Here is a 27983-nt window from a genome sequence, read left to right as displayed (position 1 = left end):
GATCACCATTCCTATACAGTGTTCAGGATCTGTCAGTAACCTGACTTAGTGTGTCTTTTTTAAAAGGCAGGCATCTCTACAACTCATGCCTCCAACCTCATCTCACTGATTGGAACACATGACTCCAAATAGCATTTGTAGAAAGCATTACACCAGAGGTTTGAAACTAGATCGTGATTGTTTAAATAGAGTACTTTTCTTGCAAATGTATGCAGAAGACTTGCCTAATGGGAAGGGGTGGGGAATTACATGCACTGGCAATCCTTATTCATCCGAGATGCAGAAAACTAGATAACTGCAGAGGATTCACAAGCTTCTTGCAACTGTAGGTTGGCACAACATAGTGGGCCAAATGGCCCATTCTACGCTGTACTAAAGTTCTGTGTATTAATGTCACTCATCTGCTCTACTTAGGAATTCTGGTTTCTCAATGGAAATGCAGGCACCACATTCCTCTGAAGAAAGCACAAGGCGAGAAAGATACTGCTGATGCTTTAGTGCAGAAACATGGATATCTACAAAACTCTCCAACTTGCTTCAAAAATTTTGGGCAGATGATATATACAATACTGATGAAACAAGGCCTTTGCATTATGCCACACTGAATGGTTCCCTTTACTCAAACACAATACTACCAGGTTCAAAGAAAGCAGTGGATTGTATATCTGTGTTACACTGGTTGAATTCTTTATCAATAACCATTCTGAACTAATACAGTTTTATAGAACATAGAATAGTACAGCACATTACAGACCCTTCGGTCCACAATGTTGTGCCTACCCTTAAACCCTGCCTCCCATATAACCCCCCCCAACCTTAAATTACTCCATATACCTGTCTAGTAGTCTCTTAAACTTCACTAGTGTATCTGCCTCCACCACTGACTCAGGCAGTGCATTCCATGCACCAACCACTCTCTGAGTGAAAAACCTTCCTCTAATATCCCCCTTGAACTTCCCTCCCCTTACCTTAAAGCCATGTCCTCTTGGACTGAGCAGTGGTGCCCTGGGGAAGAGGCACTGGTTGTCCACTCTATCTATTTCTCTTAATATCTTGTACACCTCTATCATGTTTCCTCTCACCCTCCTTCTCTCCAAAGAGTAAAGCCCTAGCTCCCTTAACCTCTGATCATAATCCATACTCTCTAAACCAGGCAGTACCCTGGTAAATCTCCCCGTACCCTTTCCAGTGCTTCCACATCCTTCCTATAGTGAGGCAACCAGAACTGGACACAGTACTCCAAGTGTTTTATAGAGCTGCATCATTACATCGCGACTCTTAAACTCTATCCCTCGACTTATGAAAGCTAACACCCCATAAGCTTTCTTAACTACCCTAACTACCTGCGAGGCACTTTCAGGGATCTGTGGACATGTACACCCAGATCACTCTGCCCCTCCACACTACTAAGTATCCTGCCATTTACTTTATTGTAATAAAATACTATTGATGGTACTCTAATATATTCTGTTTCAATTAAATACATAGTTTCTTATTCTTTGAAATGGTAGTTTCTTTTTTAAATGCATTTTAACTATTTCCATGAATTTTCAGCTGAAGGAAGCAGCTGCTTAATTGGGCCAGTTGATTCGTTCCAATATGTTCCAATTAAGCAAGAGTACCCCAGAAAAGGAAAAAGCAATAAAAATGCTTTAAGGTACATCTTTCTTCCCCCCCCCCCAAAAAAAAATCTGGTTGAATTTGCCTGTTGAATGGTTTCAGAACATAACCTGATCTAAGTGGGTCAAGGTACACTTATTATCAAAGTTTGTATACAGTACACAACACTGAGTTTCGTCTTTTCCAGACAGCCACAAAATAAAAAAGTTTAGAAGATGTTCAAAGAAATACAATAAACCCAAGCACCAAAAAGGACATCAAAGCACAACTCCTCCACAAACAAACTGTGCAAACTACAACAAGAACAGGCAAAAGCACAGAAAATGAAACACAAAACAGATAGAATGCAAGAGAAGCACAGTCCAATCAATAAATCACAGACCCAGAACCTTAGTGACATCCTCTGGCAGCATCATGGGAAAGAGAGAGACCATTTGAATGCAAGGCCTTCCTTTGGGAGCAGTGAGCAAGAGACAGGGCATATGAATCTTTCATTCATCTTATATCTCAAGTACCAATGACTCAGTTGGAAGACTACCTTGCTGTTGGAAACGGTGCACTTGCCTCCCAGATGTTCACAGAAACACAACTATAAAATTTATTTTGCTGTCAATTTTTGTGAGCAAAAATTATAAGAACAGTTGATCTGGTTATCACATGTGAAATCGGCCTGTTGTGGCATTTCCTGGCACATCCGAACCGGCTCACAATTAGATAGCCTACAGGGGTTTGCGAGCACAGAGCTTTGGAGCCTCTGCACCACGGGGGGCAGGTTGAGGGAGGCTTAAAAGTGAGGCTGAGGATTTCGAATAAAGTTTTTCCTTCGACTGCAGTTACCGACTCCGTGTCGTAATTTTAGCGCTGCATGTAGCACACCGCTACAATTGGTAATCCCGACGGTCCAAATGATTTTTGGACCAGAAATGACCGACGCCGCCTCTGTTCATGCGGTTTCGTTGAAACTGCCGGGTTTCTGGACACAGCGGCCGAACCTATGGTTCCAGCAAGCCGAAGCCCAATTCCACGTTCGTGCTGGACGTTGGGGGGAAAGAGGAGGTTTTCACGGTGGACCGCCTCAAACCGGCCCATGTGGACCTGGCGCAACCGGCCGAGTTTCCGGCACCTCGGCGCAGAGGCCGACCTCCCAAGCAGGTTCTGGCCCAGACTGTGGACATTGGGGGGTGTATCGCCGGTTCTGGGGGGGGGGGGGGTTTATGTGGCGACCCATTTCCTGGCACATCCGAACCGGCTCACAATTAGATAGCCTACGGGGGTTTGCGAGCACAGAGCTTTGGAGCCTCTGCGGCACGGGGGGCAGGTTGAGGGAGGCTTAAAAGTGAGGCTGAGGATTTCGAATAAAGTTTTTCCTTCGACTGCAGTTACCGACTCCGTGTCGTAATTTTAGCGCTGCGCGTAGCACACCGCTACACTGTTATATTAAGGGTAGACATGCATCAAACCTATTTACTTTGAGAGAATTTGAGAATGGTGTGAAATTCTTGCAACATTTCTGCAAATATTACATACAATACATGCATATTGCTTTTGAAGCATGACAAATGATACAAGTGGAAAACCTGCACAGGTTACTGCAATGCACAAAATGTGCAAAAATAAAACCACTGCTGGGTCTCAGTCTTAATCAACAATGATTAGGCATTCATACACTGAAAGTTGGTGCTGCACAATAAGAGACTTGAGGGAAGACCTTGGCTAAATTATGTGCTCAAAGCTAGCATGTCACAGAATCAGTTAACACAATATTCTGTTGCAGCATACTCTAGGGGTTATAAGTTTATAATAGAATATAACTAAGGAAACTAAGAAGATGAAATGCCATACAATGAAAATATCACAACCAATGCTAACAAGTTTCTTATGCTTTACTAAATATCCTCAAATTACACCAAATAAAATGCTCAAAACAATTAAACGAAACAATACTGGTTCCTAAGTTCTTTCTCCAGATGTATGTACAGAAGATTTAAGATAGAATTATTTCAGAAGATAATTTGCAAATAAAGGTCAAATTATTTTGATAACAGTCAAAAAGTTATCAATATACTATTAAAATCCTCTTTGGCACGTAAGGATCTCACACTATTAATGACCCTAACCAGATTAACACACTCATTCCAAGGCAGGGTTTTGACTCAAAATGTTGATGTCGCCTCCCTTCTCAGATGCTTATCAACCCAAATGGAAGTGATGAATATTATTATATTATATTATTATCTCCCCCCCCCCCGTTAGATTGTTTAAGGTAACTTTTTTTTAAAAAATTCTTTATCTAATATTTGTATATTTCTCTATCTTGCACTTGCAATTCTACTGTGACATTGTATTTCCTTTGAGATCAATAAAAGTATCTATCGTAAAAACACCCATGTACATTTAGCCATTTTAAATCTTACTCCAGCAAAAAACTTCAAATTAAAATTCAATGACTTAGTCATTCTCACCTGAGTAAATTATAATTTTGTGGAAAGCCCAAAATAGAACAGAGTATCTATGACAATCAATGAATATAGAGCAGAGGAAACAAAACTACAAAAACTCCTACTCATTAAAGCAGGATAATTTCCTGCAATGAGTGAAGGTTGCACCCATAAAATTCTCACACTTTAAAAAGAACCATCAAGTCTGATCAGGTAATTTTATCACCTCGATACTCCACAGGTTCAGCATCGGCACCTTCCTAGTCCGAGTCTATCAAGACTTCGCTTTTTTTAACTTGTGGACAAACTGCAGTGTTTAGTTAGAAACTATTAACATGTTAAAATATTCTTTTTTATAACAGTACTTCCCAAACATTAATTCAAAAACCTGGTTCAATGACCTTACTCACTGAAGGCACAGCTGCTGGTAGCAAAGTAACTAGAATCAACCACATGCAGGAAATCCACAATGTAGCTAACACGTGCAAGGGTTGAAAGTGGTTACAGAGGTTTTAGAGATGTTGGAATTGGATGCAAGACAACATTGAAAGGTAAACAGCATTTGGTCAATGTTAAGACAAAGATAGCTAAGGTTTGGATGCTTATGGAAGACGAAGGCCACTTTGTAAAGTTTAAAAGTTGCAAAAGCATACACACAAGCTGTATCAGGTTAGAGTTAGCAATATTACTCACATTGAAATAAGCAGCTTTAATGATGCTTAGACACATGGTCAGAAGCCATGTTAAATATAACACAATCTTATTCACCCAGAGTTGCCAGGGAGAACGATGTTGGTAGTCATGGCAAAATGTTATCACTTCGCTAAAGAAACAGTTCATTAACTAGTAGATATTTCAGCAGATGGCTCTGAACAGACTTCTCTTCCTCTCATTTCCCACCCTATCACACTGCTCAGTTTCACATGAAAAACACCTTTGTGTTCTAGACCTTCTGTGTTAAAAAGGCATTTTAAAAACACAATCTCCTTTGGAAAAAAGAAAATACAAAATTAACCAACCTACACTGTCACAGGAAAAAAATCTGCAGATGCTGGAAATCCAAGCAACACATAAATTGCTGGAGGAACTCAGGACAGGCAGCATCTATGGAAAAGAATACAGTCGACATTCCAGAACGCCGAGTTCCTCCAGTATTTTGTGTGTGTAACCTACAATGTCATTTTTTTTGGCAACTTTGCTTCCACAGAAAAAAAACACATTTTCTTCCATGCTTTGTCATTCAAGATCACATTATAAACATATTGGTTTCTTAGAAGTACAAAATTGCTAATTTCAGCAAAAAATGTCCTAATTTAACAGCAACTAAGTTGCTCTGTACAAACTTAACATTAGATGCAGTGAGAAGAGTGCAACTTCAACTACAATACTTCTTTGCTACAAAAACTGCATCTTTTTATTAAATAATTCTTCTATTCAAAGGGTGAAGAGTGACATAAAGTGAGTAGTCTAGAAACATGTTAAAAGCCATTCACAATAGTGATACCAGCCTGCAGTTTGATTCCATTGCATGGAATTCAACATGTTCCAGAGCATAAAGGGGCACAGAATCAACTGAATATTTATTATGCTACAATGTAAATAGCTATAGATGAAAATAAATAATTATAGTCATGCATCAAGAAATTGTTGTCATCCTGAACCAAACATCAACACAAATCCCCTGGGGGTTACAACTTATGCATCTCACTTTGCTAGCCAAACCTGTTCCCTTCCACTCCACCCCATCAGTCCTCACTGCCTTGTCTTATTACTTTTTTCTTTCAGATTTACTAGTCAAGCATAAACATCTGACCGAAGAACAATGAAATATATCAATGATAAAGTCACACTTCCTTGCTGAAACTAAGAAACAAGGTCAAACTCCAAACACTAGCATCTAACATCACAACATTCATACACTTAAAGCGGATCCACAAAAAAATTCAATGTGGAATTATCAGATATTTTAGGTATGTCTGTGAAAGGGATGGAGAATTTAAATTGATAGAAAAGGCTTTGACAGGCTGCATTGGCAGAATGCATTTCTGTCCCACCCTCACATCTGACAGCCAATAATTCCATTAAAGGATCATATTCCAGTCTACATTCATTAGTTAAGTATCAGTTTTCCAAGCTAATGCACCATGTTGGTAAGTCACTATATTTAAAGACGTATGTTTCCTTGTCATACATAGTGAAACACATCTGGCAGTAAAGAATCTCACAACTTTAGAGACATAATTTATAAACCATCCAAAGTGCAAAACAATTTCGACTCTCTGCAGACTCCCAATTTATATCAAAGATCTGTTTCATAAAAATGATAAATATTTCACAATATTATTCTTCCATCTAAAACTACATGATGTAAAATTTCCCTGGAATCCCTGAGTTAATGATAAAATACATAATTTGAAATGTTTAAATGACAAAATCATTGTGAAATTGTTCACTTTCTAAAAGAATTTTAAACTTGCCAACCACCCATTTTAAATTGCCTTTACCAACTGTAATAAGATCATGTCATTTCTACAAGCCAAGATGAAGATCCAAGATATAAAAATTCCCAAAGTGCATACACATTGAATTAACCCGACAGCATAGAACATCAAATAGGTACAGAATTGATTATAACGTACAGGATCACATCAGCAGTTAAAAATGTTAGTAAAATTCATCATTTGGATAAAAAAATACATACACATTTCATTCGGTTGGTTGAATTCATAACCAATAATTCAAACACTTAAATTTAATACAAATCAACACAAGTTAAAACAATTCCTTGAAGCCGCATTTCCAATTACGTAAATATTGCATGTCACTAAATGAAATAGAAATTGAGAGATTCACAATCCAAGATTCACACTTTTCAACAGTATTCACAATTGCTCCCATCACTAGAATTTCTGCAGTAAAAGGATAAGAAAATACAATTGTATACCACGCTGTCTCGTAGGAATTTTTTAAAATAATGTATTTCAATGTTTATTTCCACCAACATTGGTGCATTATTAAGAACGGCAGTATGAATTATTTGCATAAATGATAAATAGTTTGTTTTAAACAGGGTTTTGGATCACACAGCCAGCCACAAAGCAGGGACCTCAGTCCAAGATGTATAAAGACAAAGTAAAATATTAACATATTCCAACTTCTTTTCAATTCAGATCAGATAAATAAATTGGAATATTTTAATAAAGTATAAAGACCGCGTGCAATAATCAAAATGTACTTAAAAATGTTACACAATGTTAGCCAATAGAAAGATATGGAAAACATGTGGGAAAATGCTGATTCATTTGAATAGAACTTGTACCAAAATTGTCAAAATTTGACGAACAAGCAAGCTGTGCCATATTTCAAACATGAAATTTAATTTCAGCGTCTACGCTATAACACTAATGGCTCCACTCCTCTTTTTACAATTATACTACCAACCACACTGGATCGTGTCTCAGTCAACAATGCCAGAGGCAATTAACCATCTTTCGTTACGTCAAATGAAATCTTTCTTGCAAACTTCTCTATTCTGGAACCATCTGGGGGGAAAAAACACGATCAAGGCCGTAAACTTCGCACTTCCGCACATTCACATACTTGTCGAAATGGCCAGTACCTGAACTTAGGTAAACAAATCAAAGCAATTTATCTACAGTGCTGGGCAATTTACAAACCCGGCACGAACGCTTTGCTGTCACAATACTGAAATACTTTGCGACATTATTAATATTAGATATCGTATTAGCTTCAACTATAATCACATTGGAGCTACATTTGCAACAACACATTAACTGTTACAAAAGTAACTTTTAGGAATGCATTTACGTCATTTTACGTGAACACAAGGGTAAAGAGAATATACAGAGAGAATGAAGCGTCTCCTTTTGACTACTCACACTTTGATACCTGCGACCATTTCAACGCGTGAGCAATCAGGGTTAGTATCCAGTAGTAATTAATAGCCCAAAAACACAGATCTGGGAGGGAGGCTGATGAAACAGGAGTGCAAGAGCCGGACTTGGCGCTGCCAGGCCGCTCTACCACCCACTCACATCAGCAAGTACAGCCATAGACATACACCAACATCAACGGTTAGGCGCCGCCACAGTGCGGAAAGAGTAACGGGCGTTTCTTTTCCTTTTTTAAAAAAGTGGCGGTGAGCACTGAGACCGCCGCGGTCCTGGGCCTCACACACAAAATGGCGTCAGGAAGCCGTTTCCCGCTCGGCGCCGATAACAATAAAAGCCGATCCCCCGGCCTCTCCCTCATTCCCTCCCCCCGCGGTTTGGCCTTGCCCCGCCGGCACTCACCGAGTCGTTGGGCCTGCCGGGGCCGTCGAGCCGCCCTCGCGCTCCATGCTCCAGTTAAAATCCCGTTATCAGAATCGGCAACTGATTTGCGGTGCCTTCAGGGCAGTTTTTAAGCGTAAAATTCCGCCGTTTCGTTTCGAATTTTTACTTAATCCCGACACGAAGCGACTCACTAAACCGAGCCCCTGCTCCGCAAATGGCACCCTGACGACACCTTATATACCACCCGCCATCTTGGATGCGCCGATTGGTCAGAATGCCACACGTGATCGAAAACTGCCCATTCTCATTGGTCGAAGCATCCCATGTGACACCAAATCGGCATTACCATTGGTTACCATCTCTGTGTGAGTCATAGCGACGACCAGTTTTTTCCAGCAGCAAGTGACGTCGAAATCTCCACGGTGAAAAAGCAAACCGGATCCGGGAGTTTGCAGCTAGGCCGATCAAACTCACACGAAGCGGGGCAAGCAAACGATTTCGGGGCCGTAGTGGGACTTACAGTCCGCCTCTGGTGCCGAAGGTGCGCATTGGTAGGGTGCCGTCACGTGACGCGGGCATCACCCGGGGACTGGTCGCCGCCGGGCACGTGACAGCTGACAGTCACACTGCCGCAAACCCTCTCCCTCCCCCCACCCGCCTCAAAACCACCCACCCTCCGGCCAACCCTTCACTCGCCGCCACTTTGCAGGCCAGGCTGGGCCGGCATGGGGCCCCCGCTCAGCTCGCCTCGAGGCAGGTAGCCGGCTTCCTCACACTCGCGCCGGGAACCTGGGCCCGAGGCGGCGCCAAATTTTCCCCCGTCTCCCTCTCTCTCCCTTCTTGCGCGTTTCTCGCCGAGTTTGACCCCATTTTGTTTTCATCTCGCTCCCTGCCCCCCCCCCACCTCCTTTCGATTCTGAAGCCGCCGGGGTGGCTCGGTTGGCGTGCTCCGTTACTGATGTACGGCCTGCGCCCGGGTCGCTTCCCCGCTTATTTTTGTTGGCCCTAAATTTTTTTTACCTGTGTTTGTGCGCGCACGGCGTCCTGAATTCCTCACAACCTTCGGGCCGCGCGTGACGTCAGACGCGCCGTGCGTGCCCGCTGTTACTCATCGGAGGCGCCCTGCCCCTCTTAACCCTTGGAGGAAGTAGGATGTTCGTCCTCAGGCCGGCCATCGCAGCATTCGGCCTCTCATTCCAACCTGCCATGCACTTTTCTCAGCTGCGACCAAGTTACAGGATGAGGCATTTGGCAATAAACGAGTGGGATTTACCTGATTGTTGCAAGAGGAGCGACTTTTGAAGAGAGAGGTACATGAAATGTGTGAAAGCAACAAAACTTTATTGCTCAGAGGTATCTTATTCAAAGTCAACTTCATTGCTACAGGCATGAATGCACACTTGCAGTTTAAAAAAAACTGGAGGGCGACAAATAAACGTCCAACATTGAAATTATATTCAAACTAAATCTTCAGTGACCAGATTTTATCTTCTATGGAAATTTTTCAGTGTTTACTAGACACGCACAACGTTGCAAAATAAGTGAGTGGTAACTTCTCAATACAACTAATTATTCCACTTTAACTTACTGTTTCCTCCAAAGTTGTTTTCTTTCCCGTTTAAGAAAGAAAACAAAAGCTTCGAATCAGCACGTGATTTCGTACGGGTTTTATACTGATGGCTTTGTGGTAACACCACCACCTTTGTTTATCTTAGTTGTTCTTTGGAATGAAAAGTATGCATATTTGGCTCTATATTGTCCTTAATTTAATCTAAGTAACATAAGGTTATTAAAGTTGCTCCTCTTGCAGTAAGGCAAATACCCCAATCCAGTTTGTTATTGCAGCAATGCCTACTGGAGAATGGGGTCATTGCAAGTTCTGATCTCTTTGTAAGTATAATCCAAAAGCAAACATGAGTGCGTTGAAGCCGCTGGGGACAGTTTCAAATGGGACAACCAAAGGAAAGAAAATTATTGTGGACCCTTGCAAATGGTATGTATAACTGTTTCAAGTAAAAAAATTTTAAGTGTTTCAGTAGCAATCACCTACCTCCATAATGCAAAGAGTATCTTTGGAGAAGCTGGTGTAGAATCATGAGAAGGAGGCTATTCAGTCACTCATTTAATCATGGATTTGTATGTGAAGTTTCAACTTTCAATCCATGCAGATGTTTTCTTGCTGTATTTGTCAGTATTTATCCTCGCATTCCTCTACTTGTGCAAGAACACTTTCCAGTTTCATCTTGCACATTATCAGTGAACTTAGTGACCATTCACTTGTTTATGGACATCTCCATTATAATGCATTAAATTCGTGGTCTATGTTGTTCATAGGTAAAATATCTTCTTTTTATGCTGCTTTATTGCTTAATATTTTTTCCAGCTTGTATTGTTCTCACTACTGATGTTTCTGCTTGTTAGAGATGTAAACAACTGAAACCGTGGTTACAAAAACATCTGGGCGGAATGCAGAATCATACAATTGTTGACACCATGGTGATTTTGTGTTCCATCATTACATGGCTGCAGGGCATTCCAGTCAGGGTCTCTGAAAATAAAACTATTTTAATAAAGCATATTTACCATTCCTTTATTTCTTTCATTTATTTGATTTTTTCAGGAACTAATGGCATAATCTAGTAAAATTATATTTTTTTAATGCTGCAGATATTCAGTAGAGAATTTTGGCCATGGTGTTTATCTCCAATTAGGCTGGAAAAGTTCATATTATACAGTGAAGTACACAATTAAAATTGCCATAATTGCTGGGAATAACTTGAAAAGATTAGAGCAGGGATGGCCAACCTGTGGCACATTGGATGATTAGAAGTGGCACTTTGCACCCCAGTGATAATAATAAAAAAGTAAGACTACTCATACAAAAAGTATTAACCAAAAACCAATTTGTAGAAAAAAAAATCTAACAGGGATTCAAGTAGCTTAGAGCTAAAAATGGGTTTTACTGAGAATAAATCTAAAACTTAGCAATTTTTAGTGATTTTATTATTTTGTGCACATCTTTTGGCGAATGTTATCATTCACATTAATCTGCTTTCAATTTTTAAAAAATGTTCAATGAGTCAAACTAGGACAGAAGGACTTTTGTTCTGCAGTTGTCCCATAACTGTTCAATACACGTTTGATACTTGTTTGATCCTGAGGTGCCAGGCGTCTACACCAGCGGTGCGTCGCAGGTTTTTGCCAATCGGTTTACACTCATGCACGACGGAGCTGTGCTTTGTTCGTCCTTTGTGAACATTTGCAGTTTTGTACTTTTTCGAAAATTAAGTCTTGTTTTTACATTCAGTTACCCATCACAGTGCAAAAGAAAATGAGCAAAAGCAGAAAGTGATAGTAAGCATGTATTCAATGAACAGTAGGAAAATGAGTTCTTGTTTATAGCGGGTCCATCAGGAAAACCGTTGTGCATTGTTTGTGAAAACACTTTCTCGCATAATAGAAGACATGATCTTAATAGACACTATAAAAAAACAAAATCAGACTGAAGTAGAAGGAAAACTGAAGCTAGTGCTTGGGTCTGAGTTACAGAAAGATAATGTGATAAAGAAAAAGGAAGAAAACAAAATATATTAAAAGTCTTATTAAGGTAAGTAATGCTTATCTTTTTATATTGAAGCAATATATCATGTAAAAATGCTGAATATGTCTATATTAACATTTTTACAAGAATTGAATGGGGTAGAAGAGTTGTATGATGCATCTGAACTCATGCATGAAAAAATTAACACATGGAATGTAAAATGTTGGCCACCCACCCTTGGATTAGAGTGATTAGCTTGATTTGCCACGTGTACAACACAGCAAACAGTGACAGCCCTCAACTCTTGCCATTGTTCCATGAAGAAACTGGAGCACCTGGAGCAAATCCTTATGGTCATGGAGAGAACTAAAAACTGCAGACAGCAGTGGAATTGAGCCATGTGCTTCTCAATTTCATGCAAAAAGTTATAAATTCTGTTCTGGATCATATCTGTTGTGAAATCTTGAATTTGAAAATGTATGTCAGAAATAAAAGCTGCTCTAATCTGTGACTTGTATCACCAAAAATGACAAAGCATCTACTGTGTGCTTCACTACTACCTGCTGGTTTACTTCCATTGAAGATACCTTGGCAAACACCATTGAACACTGCAGTCCCTTCAGCCCACAATGGTGTGCTGACCATTTAACCTACTTCAAGATCAATCTAATCCTTCCCAGCCCCCCATAGCCCTTAAGCCCTTAATCCATATACCTATCTAGGAGGGTCAGGAATTGAGAGAGGTGTCTATGCTAAATCATCTGTTCCCTTTTCATCATATTGTTAAAATAAAACTTCTCTGCCCTTATATTTTTCTATAAGTAATTATGATGGATAGCTAGGGCTTTGAATTAGCCATCACTATTGGGGCACCATCTTGGATTACCAGCATCCACATTATTAATCATTTTGTAAGGTGTATTTGATAAATGCATATGTTTTATTTCCCTTGATTTTAATAGCAGGGGATTATGTGTCTCAGTCATCACTGTGATGTTACATGGTACTGTCAAGAATAAAGAGGCCATTGTCTTTGATGCTCACCACAACTTACATTCTATCCTTCTCCCAGTCATCTATCTTGAACTGAACCAAACACTTCACTACTTTTGTCATATTCAAACAAAGATGGGCTTTAGCTAGTACATCTCTGTCATGGAGATGTGGTTAGTTTTCTCTGATGATAACTAACTATACCTAGATTCATTTGCTGCTGAACCTCTCATTTGTGCCTTTGCTGGTCTAACTTTGTCCATTCCAAAGTACTCCTGCCCAGACTTACTCATTGAACTTAATAATCTACAGGCAGCTTATATCTTGACTTATTTACCCTTTTGGTTACCAACCAGAGGGGTACAGTGGGAAGAACACACCACTTTCCCCTCTCAGCCCTACAACCACCATTAATTAAGCATGTTCAGGCTGCATTCATGTTAGTCACTAAAAGTGGCCACGTTTAAATTCCTGGATTTGTCTCTGTTGCTGACTAACTGACACTTCGTTAAGTAACATCAACTTTTAAATTTTTCGTATTTTCAGATTCTACCATGGGTTTCTCAGTTCTTAACGCAGTTATCTCTGGGTTGGCCTTTTGATCACTCCTGCTTTCATCAGTCTAGAATTGGTCACCATGTTTTCAGCTACTAAACTCTTTAAGATTCTGAGATCACAAACAAGAGAAATTCTGCAGATGCTGGAAATCTGAGCAACACATAAAATGCTGGAGGAACTCGGCAGGCCAGTGAGCATAAACTTGTGTGTGTTGCTAATATAACGAGATCTCCGCCCCCTCCCCTTTGCAAATTGCTAAGCATGTATTTATGTATTCATCTACCTGCCTCGAACGTTTAGTGAGGCATTACAAAATCATTGCTCATTGCAAGTTGTGCGGTATTGGCTCTATTATTTCTTTTCCCCGATATATAAACCCAGCCAATGTGAACGTTTTCTCGTTTCGAGTTTGCCTTGATCCGAATCGACGTCGTTCCTGCCGGTCTTGCCCACCGCCCAGGCCTGTGATTGACAACAACGTGATCCAATCAGCTGGGTGGGGATGATATTCAAATGGAGAGCGAGGCGCAGTCTCTGTTTAATCCGTCCCAACCGTTTGAAAAATCTGGCGGTTTGCAGGAAGCTTCGACGATTTTTCGCGTTGATGATTTAAGAGAGTGTGTGGTGAAACTATCTCATTTGGCTGCTCCCTCGTCAATTTATTGAAATAACTTCAGGGAAGAGACTGCAGTTTTTATAAACACCCAGCTGACTCAGAAGCACTATAGAAATAGTATTAGTAAGTGACTTGTTCTTAATTTTTCTAGAGCTTCTTTGCACGCATGCAGTAACGAGGGAAACCAGGAGAAATCTAATGTGAAGTTATATTTTACAGATAGCATGAAAGCACCGGGCACCTAAAGCAAAAGAAAACAAAATACGAGATGAAGGATTTCGACTTCCGTAGATGCTGCCTGACCCGCTGAGTTCCTCAGCAATTTCTTTTCTAATCCAGCATCGGCAGTTTCTTGCATTTCTATTCTGATTCTGATTGGTACATTCCTGTGAATTATAGTACAGTGTCAGAATACGATTACTGCACTATGTCAGTGAAAGTGCGCCAATTACAACCAAACAAGGCATTTCAGGATGGCTTAATATGTTGAAAAAGTCTGCATGGTGCTGTCTTCCAGGTCCGAAATGTGCAATTTAACCAATAAAACAATAATCCGTGCAGTATGGTGATTGGCTGCTTTCCATTTATTTGCTGAAAGCTTAAAAGAAATAAAGTAGTCTCTGTAGTAAAACACATAGGAACAGGCCAGGCAGCATCTATGGAAAAGTCGACGTTTCAGGCAGAGACCCTTCATAAAGACTGATTTCCAGCATCTGCAGATTTTCTCTCAAAAATGGACTCCAGCCTATTTTATGTTTTTTTGAAAAAAAAAGGTTAGCTAGACTTTTTTAAAAAGTTTCCAAACATTTTCAGGTTATTTCTGCTGTTGAAGTATCTTACCTACTATCTACCATCTCTTATTGGCCAGGTTTGTCAATGGTTGTCTATTATAAATCACTCCATTCCATGGTTTTGACATAGAAGGAGATTACCAGGTTGGCAGGGAATAATATGCAAGGATGTCCTCAAAACTGGAAACTAAAGGCCCCATGATTGCACAATGCATAGAAGAAGCATTCAGGGTGGTATTGGAAAGCTTGAAAGCCCAGAAGGAATGCCTTGGCTCACAATCCACCCACTAGTTTGCCCATCTGTGGTTACCCACACCAGACTCATGAGCCACCATGGAACCTGAATGAAAGCAAGTCTTCCTGTCCTGAGGAACCGTGGCAATAAGAAGGTAACTTCAGAAGATGAAAGAGTATGTGCAATCAGGTGGTGCAGTGTCCTTTAACAGCAGATGAAAAGTACTCAGTACAAATTATATAGTAATCAGAAGCTGTTACTTGAAATATACATTCAAAGTTCAAAGAAAATTTATTATCAATGTATAGGTATATACTACCCTGCGATTCATTTTCTTGTGGGCATGCACAGTAGATACAAAGAAACAATATAATCAATGAAAATCTACTCACAGATGGACCAATGTGCAAATGAAGACAAGTGTGCAAACACAAATATAAATAATATGAACATGAGTTGTAGAGTCATTGAAAGTGAGTTCATAGGTTGTGAAATCAGTTAAAAATAATCAAAATAAATGCTTTAAACATGCACTAATTTTTAAGATGGAATTAGTCACTCAAACTTAGCTATTGCTGTACATTCCCAAACCAAAAACTGTGTATGAACCAGCAAATATGCCATCTGCTGTGGCATTCAAGTCTGGTGACCCAGGTCTGTACCAGAAAACCAGGTATGACTTGCTGAGGGCTATTTCAAGGGCAAAGAGACAATTTTGAATGAGATTGGAGGCGACATCAGATGTACGACAATTCTGGCAGGGTTTGCAAGACATTACTTCCTACAAAGTGAAACCAATAGCATGAATGGCAGCTTCACTACCAGATGAACTCAATGCCTTCTATGCCTGCTTTGAAAGAGAAAATATAACTACAGCTGTGAAGATCCCTGTTGCAATCAGTGACCCTGTGGTCTCAGCCTCAGAGGCTGATGACTTTCTTTAAAGAGATTGAGCCATCACAAGGCAGAAGGCCACAACAGAGTACTTGGTAAGGCTCTGAAAACTTGTGCCAACCAAATGGTGGGAGTATTCAAGGAGATTTTCAACCTCTTACTGATACAGGCAGCAAGTCCCCATTTGCTTCAAAAAGGCAACAGTTATCTCCTTTACAATAGCATAGAGATGGTTAGGAACAGACAAGTTAGGAAAGCATTTAATTGGAGTAAGGGGAAATATGAGATTATCAGGCAGGAACTTGGATGAATAAACTGGAAACATATTCTCAGGGAAAAGTACGGAAGAAATGTGGGAAATGTTCAGGGATATTTGCATGCAGTTCTGCATAGGTACATTTCAATGAGACAGAGAAAGGATGGTAGGGTACAGGAACCGTGGTATAGAAAGGCTGCTGTAAATCTAGTCACAAAAAGAAGAGTATACAAAAGGTTCAAAAAACTAGGTAATAATAGAGATCTAGATTATAAAGCTAGCAGGAAGGAGTTTAAGAATGAAATTAGAAGAGCTGGAAAGGGCCATGAGAAGGCCTTGGCAGATGGGATTAAGGAAAACCCCAAGGCATTCTACAAGTATCTGAAGGGGATAAGACAAGAGAGAATAGGACCAATTACATGTGACAGTGCAAAAGTGTATCTGGAAACAGGCGATAGCAGAGTACTAATGAGTACTTTGCTTCAATATTCACAACAGAAAAGGATCTTGGCGATTGTAGGGATGACTTACAGCAGACTGAAAAGCTTGATCATGTAGATATTAAGGAAGGGGATGTGCTGGAGCTTTTGGAAAGCATCAAGTTGGATAAGTCACCGGGACCTGATGAGAAATACCCCTCGCTACTGTGGGAGGCAAGGGAGGAGATTGCTGAGCTTCTGGCAATGATCTTTGCATCATCAATGGGGACGGGAGAGGTTCCAGAGAATTGGAGTATTACGGATGTTGTTCCCTTATTCAAGAAAGAACGTAAAGATAGCCCAGGAAATTATAGACCACTGAGTCTTACTTCAGTGGTTGGTAAGTTGATGGAGAAGATCCTGAGAGGCAGGATTTAAGAACATTTGGAGAGACATAATATTACGGATAGTCAGCACGGCTTTGTCAAAGGCAGGTCACGCCTTAAGAGCCTGATTGAATTTTTTGAGGATGTGACTAAACACATTGCTAAATGTAGAGCAGTTAATGTAGTGTATATGGATTTCAGCAAGGCATTTGATAAGGTACCCCATGCAAGGCTTATTGAGAAAGTAAGGATGCATGGGATCCAAGGGGACATTACTTTGTGGATCCAGAACTAGCTTGCCCACAGAAGGCAAAGAGTGATTGTAGACGGGTCATATTCTGCATGGAGGTGGTTCACCCGTGGGGTGCCTCAGCAATCTGTTCTGGGACCCCTTCATGATTTTTATAAATGACCTGGATGAGGAAGTGGAGGGATGGGTTAGTCAATTTGCTGTTGACACAAAGGTTGGGGGTGTTGTGGATAGTGTGAAGGGCTGTCGGAGGTTACAGCGGGACCTTGATCGGCTGCAAAACTGGGCTGAGAAGTGGCAGATGGAGTTCAACCCAGATAAGTGGGAAGTGGTTCATTTTGGTAGGTCAAGTATGATGGCAGAATATAGTATTAATGGTAAGGCTCTTGGCAGTGTGGAGGATCAGAGAGATCTTGGGGTCCAAGTCCATAGAACACTCAAAGCTGCTGCACAGGTTGACTCTGTGTTTAAGAAGGCATACGGTGCATTGGCCTTCATCAATCACGTGATTGAGTTTAAGAGTCAAGAGGTCATGTTGCAGCTATATAGGACCCCGGTTAGACCCCACAAAGTACTGTGCTCAGTTCTGGTCATCTCAATACAGGAGGGATGTGGAAACCATAGAATGGGTGCAGAGGAGATTTACAGGGATGTTGCATGGTTTGGGGAGCATGCCTTATGAGAATGGGTTGAGTGAATTCGGCCCTTTCTCCTTGGAGCAACGGAGAATGAGAAGTGATTTGATAGAGGTTTACAAGATGATGAGGGGCACTGATCATGTCGTTATTCAGAGGCTTTTTCCCAGAGTTGAAATGGCTAGCATGAGAGGGCATAGTTTTAAGGTACTTGGAAGTAGGTACAGAGGAGATGTCAGGGGTAAGTTTTTTTATGCAGTAAGTGGTGAGAGCGTCAAATGGGTTGCCAGAAGCGGTGGTGGAGGCGAAAACGATAGGGTCTTTTAAGAGACTCCTGGATAGGTACATGGAGCTTATAGAAGTAGAGGGCTATGGGTAACTCTAGGTAATTTCTAAGGTAAGGACATGTTTCGCATAGCTTTGTGGGCCGAAGGGCCTGTATTGTGCTGTAGGTTTTCTATGTTACTATACCAGTACCTAAGAAGATAATGTAAGCGACCTTAATGACTATCGCATGGTAGTACTCATATCTACAGTGTTGAAATGTTTTGAGAGGCTGGTCATGACTAGACTGAACTCCTGACTCAGCAAGGACCTAACCCACTGCAATTTGCCTATCACCACAAAAGGTCAACAGCAGATGCAATCTCAATGGCTCTTCACATGGCCTTAAACCACCTGGACAACACAAACACCTATTCAGGCTGGTGTTCATTGACTGTAGCTCAGCGTTTAATAGCATCATTCCCACAATCCTGATTGAGAAGTTGCAGAACCTGAGCCTCTGCACCTCTCTCTGCAATTAGATCCTTGACTTCCTAATTGGAAGACCACACTCTATGCAGACTAGTGATAATATCTCCTCCTCACTGACGATCAACACTGGTGCACCTCAGGGGTGTGTGCTTCACTCTCTGCTCTACTCTCTCTATACCCACGACTGTGTGGCTAGGCAGAGCTCAAGTACCATCTATATATTTGCTGATGATACAACCATTGTTGGTGGAATCTCAAATGGAAATGAGAGGAAGTACAGAAGGGAGATATACCAAAAAGTGGAGTGGTGTCGCAGCAACAACCTTGCACGATGTCAGTAAGACGAAAGAGCTGACTGCGAACTTCAGGAAAGGCAAGATGAAGGAGCACATTACCAATCCACATAGAGGGATCAGAAGTGGAGAAAGTGAGCAGTGTCAAGATCTCTGAGGATCTAACCTGGTCCCAACATATCAATGCATTTATAAAGAAGGAAAGACAGCAACTATACTTCATTAGGAGTTTGAAGAAATTTGCTATATCAACAAAAACACTCAAAAATTTCTCTAGATGTACCATGAAGGGCATTCTAACAGGCTGCGTCACTGTCTGGTAATGTGGGGGGGTGTGGTGGGCTACTGCACAGGACAAAAAGAAGCTGCAGAGGGTTATAAATTTAGTCAGTTCCATCTTGGGTACTAACCTACAAAGTACCCAGGACATCTTCAAGGAGCGGTGTCTCTGAAAGGCAGCGTCCATTATCCAGCACCCAGGGCATGCCCTTTTCTCATTGTTACCATCAGGTAGGAGGTACAGAAGCCTGAAAGCACACACTCAGTGATTCAGGAACAGCGTCTTCCCCTCTGCCATCTGATTCCAAACTGGACATTGAACCCATAAAACACTACCTTGCTTTTTAAATATATATTATTTCTGTTTTTTGCATGATTTTTAATCTAGTCAATATACATATAGTGTGATTGATTTATTCTTTTATATTATGTATTACATTGAACTGCTGCTGCTAAGTTAACAAATTTCATGACGCCTGCCAGTGATAATAAACCTGATTCTGATTCTATTTACTCCTTCTCTGACAAAATGCTAAAATGGAATGCTGATCATTAGCACCAATTGGCTGACTTCAGTCTGACAGACTTCCAATCTACCATATATCTAAACAATCATGCAAATTCCTAGAAATAAACTGTAGATCGAAGGACATTAAAGTTAAACATCTTCTATTTCAGCTGATACCTCAAAAATAATTTTGAAATTGGATAGTATGGATTGTCCCCTGATATATTTCAAACAAGTGCAGGAAAGTAGGAAAATGCCTTTCAGTTCTCGGGAATAATGCTTTGAATAGAATAACACTAGTGACTCCGCAGAAAACAGTAAGTAGCATATTTAATTAAGCACTCAACAAGCACACGTTAATTCAATAGGGAACTATTGTTGATGAAAACCCAAAATAAAAACGAGATGCTTACGAGGCAGCTTCTGTAGACAGACAACCAGAGTTAATGCTTCAGGTCCCTCACCACCATTCAGGGCCCCAGACCTTCAGTCCTTCCAGGTGAGACGACACTTCACCTGTGAGTCGGCTGGTGTGGCATACTGCATCCGGAGCTCCCGGCGTGGATTTTATATATTGGTGAGACCGGACGCAGACTGGGAGACCGTTTCGCTGAACACCTACACTCGGTCCACCAGAGAAAGCAGGATCTCCCAGTGGCCACACATTTTAATTCCACGTCCCATTCCCATTCTGATATGTCTATACATGGCCTCCTCTACTGTCAAAATGAATCCAAACTCAGGTTGGAGGAACAACACCTTATATACTGGCTGGGTAGCCTCCAACCTGATGGCATGAACATAGATTTCTCTAACTTCTATTAATGCCCCTCCTCCCCTTCTTACCCCATCTCTGATATATTTATTATTTTTCCCCCTTCCCTTTTTTTTCTCTCTGCCCATCACTCTGCCTGTTCTCCATCTCCCTCTGGTGCTCCCCTCCCCTTTTCTTTCTCCCAAGGCCTCCTGTCTCATGATCCTTTCCCTTCTCCTGCTCTGTATCCCTTTTGCCAATCACCTTTCCAGCTCTCAGCTTCACTCCACCCCCTCCAGTCTTCTCCTATCATTTCGCATTTCCCACTACCCCTCCTACTTTCAGATCTCTTACTGCCTTTCTTTTCAGTTAGTCCTGACAAAGGGTCTCGGCCCAAAACGTCGACAGTGCTTCTTCCTATAGATGCTGCCTGGCCTGTTGCATTCCACCAGCATTTTGTGTGTGTTGCTTCAACATATTAAACTGTTTTCCAAAAAGAATTGATACTCTTTAAACTTAGTCATATATTGGTAATTATTGGCAAGAAAAGAAGGCAGATTCAGGTTTGTTTATCACGTGTTCATTGAAATATACAGTGAAATGCATCATTTTCATTAACAACCAACACACCCAGGGATGTGCTGGGATAGCCCACAAGTGTTGCCAAACATTCCGGCGCCAACATAGCAAGCTCACAGTAACAACAGTAATAGCAATGTCACAATACAAGACAACAGTAAATCAAGCCCCCATCCCATCTTCCCACCCACTCATGCATTCAGATCTCCAGTCTCAAGACAGGCCACCTCTGAACCTCCAATCCTCGGCCTCGGACATTGGGCTAATAAATGATACCACAAAACTATAATTGTCTAAAATTGTGTTTTGCAATAAGTGAAATATATTTTAAAATGTCAGTTGATTACCATTGTAGTGGGAAATATTGAGGCACTGACAAGGAGTTACCCAGTGGATGAAGTAAAGAAGTAAGAGGTTTAGCCCTTCAGACCAATCCGTCCATATTTAATATCCACTCAGTTATTAATTAGTCAGCAATTTGAGCAATAGAATTAACCTTGGTGCCCCTGAGCAAGGAAGGGTAAAGTCATCCAGCTTCTCGATCTACTACCTCACGATCCAGTAAACCCTGACTCCCTGATTGGTGAGGCTCAGATGAGGACGTGATCTTGCTCAGCTGTGATTTAATGAGAACATGTCACTAAGGTCACAGCCGTAATTACCCATGTATATAGCAAAACAATTTCTGTGCACCATCATTTACAGCGTTATCTTCCCAACAGGAATGATTCCAGTGACAGAACTATCGTATTTTGGGGAACAAGACCCAGCATTCAAAATCCTGAAGCCCTGGTGGGATGTATTTGCAGAGTATCTGACCCTTCTTATGGTTCTGGTGTCAATGTTTGGAGGAGCATTGCAGGTAAAACAGGAAGAGGGAGCCTTCATCAAAGAGAAAAATTTTGTTAGTAATGTATTGTAAGCTCTTAAGGTCATTAATGCCTTAAAGTATGTTGTATTAATTACATAAAGTGGCTTTGCTCATTAGTTTCTAAATTAAGGCATTTCAGGAAAAAGTGGAATGGGTGTAGTGTGGCGGTGTGACCTCTACCATGCTGAGGCCAGGCGGCAACTTTCAGACACCTCCTCATACCTACCCCTTGAAGAGGACCCCACTCTGGACCATCAGAAAACTGTCTCCAACACTATCACTGACTTCATCATCTCTTGAGGATTCCTATCCACTGCCACCAAACTCTGCACTGCTTGCTCCTATCTCCTACCCAAGATCCACAAACCTGACTGGCTGGGTAGACCCATTGGCTCTGCCTGCTCCTGCCCCACTGAACTCTTGGCCTCATACCAACTCCATTCTAACCCCTTTGGCTCAGTTCCTGCATGCAGGACATGTCTCATTGTCTCAATCTCCTCATGAACTTTTAATTCCCTGGCCCTGACCATCGCATTTTCACCGTGGATGTCCAGTTCCTATATGCTTCTCTTTCCAGTTACCATGGCTTTGTCAACAAAAGAACCAACTAGTTCCCCTTCACCACCACCCTCCTCCATTTGACACTGGCTTCCCCCACTTTCTCCAGCCTTTTTGTTGGCTACGTACTTCAATCTATGTTCCAAGCCTTTCCCAGTAATGCTCTCTAACTCCCTTTCCATGACACTAATGGCTGCATTGGTGCTGTCTCATACACTCATGCTGATTTCATCAATTTCATCAGCTTTGCCTCCAATTTCCACCCTGCCCTTAATTTCACTTGTTCCATTTCTGAGACTTCCCTCCCTTTCTCAATCTCTGGAGACAAACTGTCAACCAACATCTTTTATAAACCTTCCAATTCCCGCAGTTATTTTGACTATACATCTTTCCACTCTGTCTCTTTTTCTCAGTTTCTTCATTTGCACCGCAGATGGAGCTTCCCTTTCCAGGACACCAGAAGTGTCTGGAAAGGTGTCCTCCTTCAAAAAGCGGGGTTTCCTTTCTCTTCCATTGACAGTGTCTTCACTCGCATCTCCTCCATTTCCCAAAATTCCACACTCACCCCTTCTTCCTGCCAACAGTGATAGAGTTCCTCTTGTCCTTACCTACCACCCCACATCCAACACATCGTTTTCCGTAACTGTTGCCATCTCCAAAGGGATCCTACCACCGAAGATATCTTTACCTCCCCCCATCTTTTTGCAGGAATCGCTCTATCGGTGATTTCTTTATCCATTCGTCCTTCCCCAATAATCTCCCTCCCAGCATTTATCCCTGTAAGTGGCCAAAGTACTACACCTGCCCATTTACCTCCTCCATCATCTCCATTCAAAGCCCCAATCTTTGCGTATTCAATAGTCAATAGTTCCATTTAATATTTGAGAATGTATACAATATACAACCTGAAATTCTTACTCCCTGCAGATAATCTTAAAACAATGAAACCCATGAAGAATGAATGACAGATAAAAATGTAAGAACCCTTAAGCCCCCTGTCCCCCTCACACACACAAGCAGCAGCAACAGAATAAATCCTCCTCCCACTTATTTTAGCACAAAACATCACCACCCAACATGCAAGCCAAAGCAAAGCCTCCAAAGAGAGACCATGGTCTACAGACCATCAAAAACTGACTGTTCACTACAACATTTCAAATCCCCCAGTCTTTCTCTGAGTGGGGGAGTGGGGTTGATGCCAAATGCAGAACCCTCCGACAGCCACTCTTCGGTGCTTTGCTCCAGTTCACAACACCAGCTAGAATTCATGTCTATAGGGCCGCTCAAGGCCCCTAAGGTGCTCGACTTCAAGCCAGATCTGGTCATACTGAAAATGTGGCCAATCGCAAGCTCCAGGAATAGGAACAATCACCATGCAGAACTGCAGGTGCTGAGTGCTGCTGTAGATCAAAGATCCCAATAGGACCCTAGCCACCCTGAAAAGGAAAATAGAGACAACAGAATCGGAAGAATTTAATTGTTTCGCTGATGAGCTGGAAGAAGTTGCCCTCTGACACCATCATTAGCTTCACCCATCCCAGCATGGGAAAGGCAACTCTTGCTGCTATGGTCGTCTATTATGTCCGGTGCTCCTGACACAGCCTCCTCTACATTGGTGAGACCCGCTGTGAATTGGGGAACCACTTTGTCAAACAACTCCGCTCCATCCACCAAAAATGGAACTTCCCAGTGGCCGAACATTTTAATTCCCATTTCCGTTCCCATTCCAGCATGTTACTCTATGGCCCTCTCTTGTGTCAAGATGAGGATGGAGGAGCAAAACCCTACATTCTGTCTGGGTAGCCTCCAACCCGATGGTATGAACATTCATTTCTCCTTCCGGTAAAAAAAAGATTCCCTCTCCCCCAACCTTTTCTTCAATTTCCCACTCTAGCCTCTTACCTCTTCTTCTGTCCTTTCTCCTATGGTGCACTCTCCTCTTCTAACAGATTCCTTTCTCTAGCTCTCCTACCCATCTGGCTTCACCTATCACCTTCTAACTATCCTCCTGCCCCACCTTTTTATTCTGGCGACTTCCCCCTTCCTTTCCAGTCCTGAAGAAAGGCCTCAGCCTGAAATATTGACTGTACTCTTTTCCATAGATGCAACTTGTATGTGTTGCATTGGATTTGCAGCATCTGCAGATTTTCTCATGGTTATGATCTCAGAATAGAAATGGTGAGTTTTAGTTTAAGAATACCCTTGTCTTTCCATGCTTTTTGTCCTTTTGGATGAATTCAAGGAAGTTTATAATTAAGTAGGGAGACTGACTGAAATCAGCAATAGTCTCTTTTCCATTCTGGCTCCCTTCTTACCCCTTCCCTCCTCCTCACATCTCTCTATGCCCTTCACCCTTTACCCATGCTCCTTTCTCCTCTCCTATCAAATTCCTTCTTCTCCAGCCCTTTTCCTTTTCCAACTATTACCTCCCAGCTTCTCACTTTATCCCCCTCTCGGTCCACTTGGCTTCACCTTTTGCTTGTCCTGCTTCCTCTCCTCCCCCCCACCTTCTTATTATGGCATCTTCCCCCTTCCAGTCCTGATAAAAGGTCTCAGCTCGAAATGTTTACTGTTTATTCATTTACAGAGGTGCTGTCTGATCTGCTGAGTTCCTTCAGCATTTTGCCTGTGTTGCTCTGGATTTCCAGCATCTGCAGAATTTCTTGTGTTTATGGAGTGGTGTGCTATATGTGCCAGCAGAGAGAACAAGTGCTTTTAGCTGAACAAGATAGAGTAATGGAAGCTATCATAAACAGTGCAGTCAAGCAGTACATGACCATCAATATCATAACTGATGCTGAATTTAGGTTTCACTGGAACCACTTAGCTCAAGAGTTCTTTACAGCCTTAGTCCAAAAAGAGCTGAATACTGAAGGTGGGGAGTACTGTGGATGACTGTATTTGACATCAAGTCAGCACTTAACCAAGGTGTCCTGTTAAAATTAAAGACAATGGTTAACGAGTGGTTGAAGTTACAGAAAGGAAAGTGGCTGTGATTATCAGAGGACGGTCACCCCAGCCTAGCTCAGTGTATTAGACCCAAGCATCTTCATCTGCTTCATGAATGATCTTCCTTCCATTTATCACAATATTCTCTGGCCATTGCACATTGTTCCTTTGTCATTCCTCAGCAAATGAAGCACTGTAAAGCAGCATCATGCATCATTTTCTGTCAACAACCAATAGACTCCAAGATGTGCTGGGGCAAACCCACAGTGTCACCATGCTCCTGGTACTGACATAGCATGCACACAATTCACTGACTTTAATCATAACTGTATGCCTTCAGAATGTGGGACGGAACTGGAGCATCCAAAGGAAACCTATATGGTCATGGGGAGAACTTCCTATAGACAGCTGCGGAAATCAAACCCCGATCTCACAGATGCTGCAATAAGGGGATGCACATTCCATTGCTAACTTAGTGAGGAACCAAAAAGACAAAAGGAAGATATTGTAGCGGTGTGCTACATGCAGCGCTAAAATTACGACACGGAGTCGGTAACTGCAGTCGAAGGAAAAAACTTTATTCGAAATCCTCAGCCTCACTTTTAAGCCTCCCTCAACCTGCCCCCCGTGGCGCAGAGGCTCCAAAGCTCTGTGCTCGCAAACCCCCGTAGGCTATCTAATTGTGAGCCGGTTCGGATATGCCAGGAAATGGGTCGCCACATAACCCCCCCCCCCCCACCGCCCCAGAACCGGCGATACACCCCCCCAATGTCCACAGTCTGGGCCAGAACATGCTTGGGAGGTCGGCCTCTGCGCCAAGGTGCCGGAAACTCGGCCGGTTGCGCCAGGTCCACATGGGCCGGTTTGAGGCGGTCCACCGTGAAAACCTCCTCTTTCCCCCCAACGTCCAGCATGAACGTGGACCCGTTGTTCCGGAGCACCATAAACGGCCCCTCGTATGGCCGCTGCAGCGGTGGCTGATGCCCGCCCCTTCGTACAAACACAAACTTACAGTTCTGCAGGTCTTTAGGTACGCAGGTCGGGTTCCGCCCGTGCTGTGAAGTGGGTATTGGGGCCAGGTTACTGAGCTTCTCGCGTAGTCTGCCCAGCACTGCTGCGGGATCTTCCTCTTGCCCCCATGGAGCTGGTAGGAACTCCCCGGGGATGACCAGGGGTGCGCCGTATACCAACTCTGCCGACGAGCCGTGCAGGTCGTCCTTGGGCACTGTGCAGATGCCGAGTAGGACCCAGGGAAGCTCGTCCGCCCAGTTGGCTCCTCACAGGCGGGCCATGAGGGCCGACTTCAGGTGATGGTGGAAACGCTCCACTAGCCCGTTCGACTGGGGGTGGTAGGCAGTTGTGTGGTGCAGCTGAGTCCCCAAAAGGCTGGCCATTGCTGACCACAGGCTGGAGGTGAACTGGGCGCCTCTGTTGGAGGTAATGTGGGCCGGTACACCAAAGCGAGATATCCAGGTGGTGATCAGGGCTCGGGCGCAAGATTCGGAGGTGGTGTCGGTGAGCGGGACCGCCTCTGGCCATCTTGTGAACTGGTCCACGATAGTCAGGAGGTGCCGCGCTCCGCGCGACACTGGCAGGGGACCCACGATATCCACATGAATGTGGTCGAAACGCCGGTGGGCGGGATGGAATTGCTGCGGTGGGGCTTTGGTGTGCCGCTGCACCTTGGCCGTCTGGCAGTGCATGCACGTTTTGGCCCATTCACTGACCTGTTTGCAGAGTCCGTGCCAAACGAACCTGCTGGAAACCATCCGGACAGTCGTCCGGATGGAGGGATGCACCAAGTTATGAATGGAGTCGAAAACACGGCGCCGCCAGGCTGTCGGGACAACGGGACGGGGCTGGCCGGTGGCAACGTCACAGAGTATGGTCCTCTCACCCGGGCCTACGGGGAGGTCCTGGAGCCGCAAACCGGAGACTGCGGTTCTTTAACTCGGAATCTCCTCATCTGCCTGCTGTGCCTCTGCCAGTGCCTCAAAGTCTACCCCTTGGGAAAGGGCATGAACGGTAGGGCGAAAGAGCGCATCCGCCACGACATTGTCCTTACTCGAGACGTGCCGGATGTCCGTCGTGTATTCAGAGATGCAGGACAGGTGGCGTTGCTGGCGGGACGACCAGGGGTCGGACGCTTTCGTAAACGCAAAGGTAAGCGGTTTGTGGTCCGTGAACGCGGTGAAGGGCCGACCTTCTAGGAAGTACCTGAAGTGCCGGATTGCCAGGTAGAGCGCCAACAGTTCCCGGTCGAAAGCACTGTACTTGAGCTTGGGTGGCCGCAGGTGTTTGCTGAAAAACGCCAGGGGTTGCCAGCGACCTGCGATGAGTTGCTCCAGCACCCCACCGACTGCCGTGTTAGATGCGTCCACTGTGAGGGCGGTAGGGGTGTCCATTCTGGGATGTACTAGCATTGCGGCGTTCGCCAAAGCTTCCTTCGTTTGAACGAAAGTGGCGGCGGACTCCTCGTCCCAGGTAATGTCCTTGCTCGGACCCGACA

The 27983-nt window shown here is 42.9% G+C and overlaps 2 protein-coding genes across 12 annotated transcripts in view; one reads left to right on the top strand and one right to left on the bottom strand.

Annotated features, from left to right (window-relative positions):
* brd4 (bromodomain containing 4) overlaps positions 1-11679 on the bottom strand; it is a 174045-nt gene extending 162366 nt beyond the window's left edge. For 2 of the 8 annotated variants that reach the window (XM_059992007.1, XM_059992014.1), the window contains exon 1: positions 8372-8557. In XM_059992007.1, the coding sequence (XP_059847990.1) occupies positions 8372-8418 (47 nt within the window). In that variant the 5' untranslated portion in view covers positions 8419-8557. Of the gene's footprint in view, positions 1-8371; positions 8558-9373 lie in introns of those variants that run through there. The other 6 variants (XM_059992012.1, XM_059992013.1, XM_059992008.1 and 3 more) reach the window with 6 other exon arrangements.
* The window catches only part of LOC132406394 (volume-regulated anion channel subunit LRRC8C-like), a 75169-nt gene continuing 56715 nt past the window's right edge, over positions 9530-27983 (top strand). For 2 of the 4 annotated variants that reach the window (XM_059992017.1, XM_059992016.1), the window contains exons 1-2: positions 9530-9663; positions 21819-21958. In XM_059992017.1, coding sequence (XP_059848000.1) covers positions 21821-21958 — 138 coding nt within the window. In that variant the 5' untranslated portion in view covers positions 9530-9663; positions 21819-21820. Of the gene's footprint in view, positions 9664-11755; positions 13636-14946; positions 15242-21818; positions 21959-27983 lie in introns of those variants that run through there. The other 2 variants (XM_059992018.1, XM_059992019.1) reach the window with 2 other exon arrangements.

This window comes from Hypanus sabinus, chromosome 16 (genome assembly GCF_030144855.1).
Source record: "Hypanus sabinus isolate sHypSab1 chromosome 16, sHypSab1.hap1, whole genome shotgun sequence".
Classification (NCBI taxonomy): Eukaryota; Metazoa; Chordata; class Chondrichthyes; order Myliobatiformes; family Dasyatidae; genus Hypanus; species Hypanus sabinus.
Note: the sequence above shows the minus strand (reverse complement) of the source record. Positions and strands in the feature narration are given on the sequence as shown.